The sequence below is a fragment of the Artemia franciscana genome, chromosome 8 (genome assembly GCF_032884065.1).
Source record: "Artemia franciscana chromosome 8, ASM3288406v1, whole genome shotgun sequence".
Lineage (NCBI taxonomy): Eukaryota > Metazoa > Arthropoda > Branchiopoda > Anostraca > Artemiidae > Artemia > Artemia franciscana.
The window spans coordinates 45,564,237-45,572,082 of record NC_088870.1 but is presented as its reverse complement, the minus strand read 5'-3'; the positions used below and the strand labels follow the sequence as shown (position 1 = coordinate 45,572,082).

Below are 7,846 nucleotides of genomic sequence, written 5' to 3'. Positions count from 1 at the left end.
AGAAGCGACACTAAAATTTAAAACTAACAGAAATCACTCCGTATATAAAAGGGGCTTTTCCTCTTCAACGCCCCGCTCTTTACGCTAAAGTTTCTTACTGTTCTAAAAACTCTACTTTAAAACTCTACTAACTCTACTAAAAACTCTTCCTCTTAACTCTACTTTTAAAACCAGTAATATAAAAACTTGTGTCTTTTTTATTTAATAATAACCACAAGCTGAATACATACAATATCTTTGGATTATTATAGCATAAAACTCATAGTTATGAAGCTGCTTAAGGTGAAATCAAATGCGAAGATCGGTCGGAAAATAAAACAAACAAATTATTGCTTATATCGGCCAATATTTTACAAAATTCTAATTTTAGCGTAAAGACCGAGTTATTGACGAGGGGGTGTACTTCCTCATATACGTAATAAAAAGGGATTCGTCCCCATCGCCAATACCTCCTGAAATTTGTTCCAGTTCTTTAAAAACGTCCACTGAATTACGAAGGCCGTTAAATTAGAAATTAATAGCTCTTTTGAAATTACTGAAAACTTTAGCGTAAGCAGTGAGGTATTGACGAGGGGACGAACCCCCTCATTTACGAAATAATTTCTGTTCTTTTTAAGTTTTAATGCTACTCCTTACTTTCAATAAAAAAAAATTGTTTTCTTAATTTATTTTCTGATTGTTTTTTTAAATAATGCTGGGATATCCAGCGCCCCCTTCATAGAAATTCTCGTCCCCCGTGAAAAATTCCTTCACAGACAGATCCTCCCACGTAACCCAATTCAACGCCCCGCACTCCCTGAAAACGTCTAAGTTTTAATGCTGCTCCTTACTTTCAATAAAAAAAAAATTGTTTTCTTAATTTAATTTCTGATTGTTTTTTAAATAATGCTGGGATATCCTGCGCCCCCTTCATAGAAATTCTCTTCCCCCGTGAAAAATTCCTTCACAGACAGATCCTCCCACGTAACCCAATTCAACGCCCCGCACTCCCTGAAAACGTCTGTATATTTACCAATAACAAATACTAGTTGTAAACAATGGGCAAAGTTCATAACTTTCAGCCCTTCCCCCGGGGACTGTGGGGGATTAAGTTGTATTCAAAGACATAGTTATTAGATATTTCGACTATGCCGACCAAAATGTCCATTTAAAAATTTTGATATGGTAACTTTGAGAAAAAATGAGCGTGGGAAAATATCTATATCTCTAAAAGAAATACGTAATAATCTATGTTCATTTTAAGTTATAATGTTATCCCTTAGTTTCAATCGGAATTTTTTTTTATATATTTAATAACAGCCACAAGCAAAACACATACAATATCTTTGGTTTATTATCACATAAAATCATAGTTATGAAGCTGCTTAAAGTAAAATTAAATGCGAAGATTGGCCAGAAAATAACACAAACAAATTATTGCTTATATCGGCAATTATATTACAAAATTATTTAGTGTAAAGAACCAAGTATTGACGAGGGGTTGAACTTCTTCATATGAAAGGGTTCGCCACCTCGTCAATACCCCACTATTTACGATAAAGTTCGAATTTTGTTCCAATTATTTCAGATTGAATCACAACGTCCGTTTAGCTAGAATAAATAGCTCTTTTGATATTACTAAAAATACTTTAGCTTCAACAACGAGGTATTGACGAAGGGACAAACCTCTCATATATGTAAAAATTTCTGTTCTTTTTTAGCTTTAATTTTACTCTATATTTTCTGATGAAAAAAAGCTTGTTTTTTTTAATTTAATTTCTAATCGTTTTTTTAAAATTATGCTCGGATATCCAGCACCCCATCATATGAATTTTCTTCCCACATGAAAAATTTATCTATGGAAAGATCCTCCTACTTAACCCAATCCCCCAGCCCCCTCCCCACCAGAAACAAAACCCCTTGAAAATTTCTGTATGCTTACCAACAACCAATACTATGTGTAAACAATGGGCACACCCTTCCCCCTGGCACTGTGAGGGATTAAGTCTTCCTCAAAGACATAGTTATTAAACATTTCGATTATGCTGAGCAAAATAGCTGTCTCAAAATTTTCATCCGGTGACTTTGAGAAGAAAAATAATGAGTGTGCAAGGGGAACTAGCTGTCCTCCAATTTTTTTGGTCACTTAAAAAGGGCACTTGGACTTTTAATTTTCGTTCAAATTAGCCCTCGCACGATATTCTAGGACCACTGGGTTAATACCATCATCCCTGAAAAAAAAATAAACACGAACCCGTGAACTTTATTCTATAAAAAAAAATACAACATTCTACATTTGTACTGATAGAAGCCTGGAACCCCTACAGTAGGGTTCTCTGATGTGCTGAATCTGGTGGGTTAATTTTTATTAAGATTCTGTGACCTTTAAGGGATATTTTCCCTTTTTCGAAACTAAGACTTTTTCTCAGGCTTGTAACTTTTGATGGGTAGAACTTATATATTTAAAATCAGCATAAAAATTCAATTCTTTTGATGTATCTTTTTATCAAAATGTCGTTTTTAGAGTTTCGGTTGCTATTGAAACGGGTCGCTCCTTACTTACAGTTTGTTACCACTAACTGTTTGATTAAATAAAAAAAATCTACTGAAATCAAGGAGCAACCGTAAAACTTGAGAGAACAGAGATTATTGCATGTATGAGGGGTTTGCCCCTCCTTGATACCTCGTTTTTTGCTAAAGTTTGATTTTTGTTCCTATTATTTAAGAATGACTCTTGGAATCATAATCATAATCACTGGAATCGTTATCATAACATTAAAATATATATATATATATATATATATATATATATATATATATATATTCTAGCTTTCAAATTCCGCATCGATTTTTTTATAGCATTTTTCTCTCGGGTCTACCCTTATCAAATATCCTTTTAACATCTTTAGAAAATTTAAGGCCGACTTTGACATGTGTAAATTTTCCTAAAGTGATGCTTAAAAGGGAAATACACTTTTCTTAGATTACTTCCAAAGACAGAGGAGCATTAGTTTCACCAAATTCCACTCAAGCTTTGAAGATGTTAGCTAATTTTTATCAAGTAATGGCGGGCCATTACTATTAATTACGATGATGACTCACAATGCCAATTACTTGTCAACGCTAGACATGTCAACTTGAATCTCCCCTCAGGTCTGATGGCTCACTAGAATTTCTTTATCTTTCTTTTTCTTTCCTTTTTTTTATAGCCGTCATGTTTTTTCTTGTCTTTAAAGGATAGTTATACAGAATTAATCATTTCATGACATTTAAGGAAGGATCATTTATTGCATGAATTTGAGATTCAAAACCCTTTGGTATCTAGTCGATCAACTATTTTTTAGTATTAATACTTTTGATGTAGGATATGATTGTAGTATCACTCTTTCAAATATTCGCTATTTAATTCTGAGCTTTAGGTTCGAAATCCAATACCTATCCAAAATTTAGTATAAATAAAAAGTCCGTGTGCTGTTAGGAAAAAAAAATCTAGCTAGATATTGGTTTACTTAAATCCGAATTCTCAGTTTTTTTTTCGTTTTCATAAGAACATAGATAAGGATCCAGTTGCTTTGCGAAATAACTTTGATTTCGATGCTACAGCACACAAAACTAGGAGGACAGAACTATTAAAATTTAGAAGGGGACATTCTGCAAAACGTTTTTGAGTAAGTGGAAACATGTAAGATGTTTTTTTGAATTTGGACCGGAAAAACAAATAAATTATTTGGAAATTAATAGTAAAATGTTGGTCAAGTCCTTGGTCAAGAATCCGGCATTGTGAAGGCCCATGAGAGGTTTCCTGAACACAAACACATTCTAACAATCGATTGAGCACTGTTTTGGTTGAAATCAGCATACTCTACGATCATAGCCCCTAATTATGGCTGAAATCAGCATATTATTCGATGGTAGCCCCTTATTGAGTGTACAAGATCTTAGCAAGTGGATTGGCCAAACAGCATGGCTACTGACTCTAATGCAGGGCTCCCACGGTTTCAATAAAGTTTTTCATGAAAGTGCAAACCATAAAGTTTGTCCCACTCACAGAAGGATTTCGCCTTTTTTACTTTACTGTAATTTTTTGCAGAAAGTAACTGAAATAGTCAGACATGGAGCTGAGAAAGCCATCTTTTTACGCATTTTTTCATTTTCATGATAAATGAAAACATTTTTTGTGTAACCCTTATTCTTTTACCAAGAAAAACATTTAAACAACTATGCACTGTCATATTTGTAGACACTAATTTGTGTGTTGTTTATATGAAATTTTCCACACGTATTCTGCTATTTGAACTTCGCGAACTTTCTTGAAAATTTTAAATAAAGTTCAATTTTTTCTGACAGCAATAAAATCAACAAAGTAATACGAGGAAAACGGTTTGTTAACTTTTTGGACAGCTTTATTAGCTTTTTTGACGCCTTGGGAGCATAGAATAAATGATTTCAAAGTGTGACTCCACTAAGCAGGTTCTGCAAATCTGAAACTTTGGTGTTTTAAGTCATATAAGATCATATAAGATTTGAGTCATTTAAATCATATAAGATTTAATATACTTTTCGTTCAAAAGAGCTTATCTAAATTGTTTAGAATTAATTTGAATAGCTTATTAAATAACCGAAATTATTGTATTCTATTGAGCGCTTTTTAAACATCAAAATGAACCTTAAACAAAAAATTAAAAAATTTTTCACATCCAGAGAACTTTTGAAACTAACTGAAAATACTATTGGATTATAATGATAGGTGAAACCAGGGATTTTTTACTACCTTTTAAAGAACAGATTATATTGTATCATCGAGCTTAAAGCAAAGAAGAAAATAATTAATTGCAACAGGTTTTAATTTGTGTTTTTTTTTAAAGAAAAATCAACAGTCGAATTTGGTATTGAAAAGCCAAAAATTACAGTAATCAAGGGCAAAGCTTCTTGAACCTTCACATCACTAACGCTGTCCTGCATCATCATCATCATGTTTTAAAAATAAAAATGTTTTCCTTGGTTTAATTTTGAGACTTTTGAGCGTCCTGTGGTCAAACAGCTATTACTTCAGATGATACAATGACAACCTCTAATAAAAATATTGGCTTATATGAATTTCTGATTGAAGCAGAGCTTCAGCAGTACTACAATGCATTGAAGTCTGAATTAAAGGTAGGATATGGTGAACAATCCGCTGTTTTTTGGACAATATTTGCTTAAATGAGAGTTCCAAGCCTTATAAGCACTTCAGAAAAGGAAGGGGTACAGCTTTTCAGGCTCAAAATAGGGTAATTTTCTGACTAACTCATTAATGAGATAGCTAAGAAATAGGCTACACAATTTTATAGAATTAGAAATTCATTCTCAATCTAAATTAACAGTAGGCTGAAAGATAAAAGGTAAAATTCTAGTTAATTGACTTCTTGCTATCTCAGAAAGGGTTTAGGTTAGGAAAATGAAACTTTCAGGGATGAATCTACAGACTAAAGTATGTCCCAGGAAGGTATTTTGAAGCAACTACATCCACTCCTTCTCCCTCTAGAGGGCCCTGACCTTTGATGACCTTTAAAAATATGTGTGTTATAAAAGTGAAATCTTGCAAAATAGATCTTCTGCTTTATTGAAGTACAACAAAATTGTTTTCAGCTTTATAGCTTTGCTCAATTCCATTTTATGAAGTTTTAAAAATATGGAAATACATTTCCTAAATTTTGAAAAAAAAACATTGATATGGCAAAAATTCTACTCAAATAACAGGAATTGCATTTTCAGAACTAAAGGCAGAGAAAAAGCAACTAGTAACTGAAAATTAAGGTAAAATGTTGTTTTGTCAAAATTTCAATAGGTATAGACCTGTCATGTAGACAAATTCCAGGACCCTCTAGAGGGAGAAGGAGTAGAGGTGGGTACTTTAAAATACCTTCCCAAGACATACTTTAGCCTGTAGACCTGTCCCTGAAAGTTTTATTTTCCTAACCTAAACCCTTTCCAAGATAGCAAGAAGTCAATTAACTAGTATTTTACCAGGTAAAATTCTAGTTGATTGACTTTTGTCTATCTTGGAAAGGGGTTAGGATAGGAAAATGAAAGTTTCAGGGACAAGTCTTAAAGGCTAAAGTATGTCCTGGGAAGGTATTTTGAAGTACCCACCTCTACTCCTTCTCCCTGTAGAGGGTCCTGACCTTTGATGACCTTTAAAAATATGTGTATTATAAAAGTGAAACCTTTCAAAATAGATCTTCTGCTTAAATAAAGTACAACAAAATTGTTTTCAGCTTCAGAACTTTGCTCAGTCCTAATCTATAAGGTTTTAAAGATTCATGTTTCTCATTTTTTATCTTTATTTCAACAAAATTATGACTCACTTGCAGCAGCATACAAGCAGATTGGACTTTCCTTCAACAAATCTAAAACAGAACTTTTTGCATCCCCCTTTTTCAAAAAAGATGTTAAAATTCTTGAAGATGTCCAGAGAAGAGCCACTAAGATGGTGAGTAGACTGCATGAGCTCCCTTACCCTACAAGGCTATGCAAGCTGAAACTCCCAACTCTGGTTTATAGAAGAAGATGGGGTGATGCCATTCTGGTTCATAAACTTATTAATTCAAAGGCTCTTCCTCTGGCATCTCAGGACTCTTGTACAAGGGGACATAATTTGAAGTTATCCAGGCATTTCTCCTCAAAGTTGGAACATGCCCATTTTCTTACCAACTGTGTTGCTAACCTCTGGAACAAATTACTGCCAGATACCATTGCTGCCCAAACCACAGACAGCTTTAAGAACCATCTTGACAACAAATGGTCAAAAAAAGAATAGAAGTACAACTGGGAAGCACTCGAATCAGCAACATCAAACCACTATTCAAGTGTATGTATTCAACTATGTGTCATGTGTTATCAACTCTGGAGTTTCTACAAGGAAAAATCCTTAGATTGCTCCAAGCTGCAATTTAAGGTAATTCTTTTCTTCAATGGTTCAAAAAATAAGCTTTCAATTAACCTCTCTGTTAAAATTGGCAACACTCTGATTAAGCCTTGTGAGTCCCTAATGTATCTTGGCCTTCCTATTTCTTCTACATTGAAGGACACATGCTCAGCACTGACAAACCACCTCTGTTCCCATATACAAGCGTCTTATGGATTACTTGTTGCCAATAAGTATTGTTTCAACCATCCTCTCCTTGCCCAGCTATACAATGCTTTTATTACCCCCCATCTGCTTGCTCTGGTTCCCTTCTGGAAAATATTCACAGCTACCAAAAAGAAAGCCATTTGCAATGCATTTTACAGATATGCTAAGTTTCTCCTGCATCTCCCTTTGTGGCACAGCAATGGTGACATCTCCAGGAAATATAAGGTCACCAACCCTTCCATGGCCATAGAGAGAAGAATCTCCAAATTCAGTACCAATGTTTTAAGAGCCAACCACCCCTGGACTAGTGTTATTTTATAATGTTTGTAGTGGAAGTATATTTAAATTTTTGCGCTTTTCTTTCTTTATCTTTTAAATACTCCATCTTTTCTGTTTTTGATGGGTAATAAATTAATAATAATAATAATTTCCTAAATTTTGAAAAAAAAAACATTGATATGGCTCAAAATTCTACTCAAATAACAGATATGCTAAGTTTCTCCTGCATCTCCCTTTGTGGCACAGCAATGGTGACATCTCCAGGAAATATAAGGTCACCAACCCTTCCATGGCCATAGAGAGAAAAATCTCCAAATTCAGTACCAATGTTTTAAGAGCCAACCACCCCTGGACTAGTGTTATTTTATAATGTTTTTAGTGGAAGTGTATTTAAATTTTTGCGCTTTTCTTTCTTTATCTTTTATATACTCCATCTTTTCTGTTATTGATGGGTAATAAATTAATACTAATAAT

The 7,846-nt window shown here is 33.7% G+C and overlaps 1 protein-coding gene across 1 annotated transcript in view; it reads left to right on the top strand.

Annotated features, from left to right (window-relative positions):
• Positions 1–4,932: 4,932 nt before the first annotated feature.
• Positions 4,933–7,846, top strand: part of LOC136030483 (activated Cdc42 kinase-like) — a gene marked incomplete in the record, with an annotated part of 105,846 nt that continues 102,932 nt past the window's right edge. Inside the window, 1 exon segment of the mRNA XM_065709501.1 lies at positions 4,933–5,133. Within this exon segment, the coding sequence (XP_065565573.1) occupies positions 5,041–5,133 (93 nt within the window).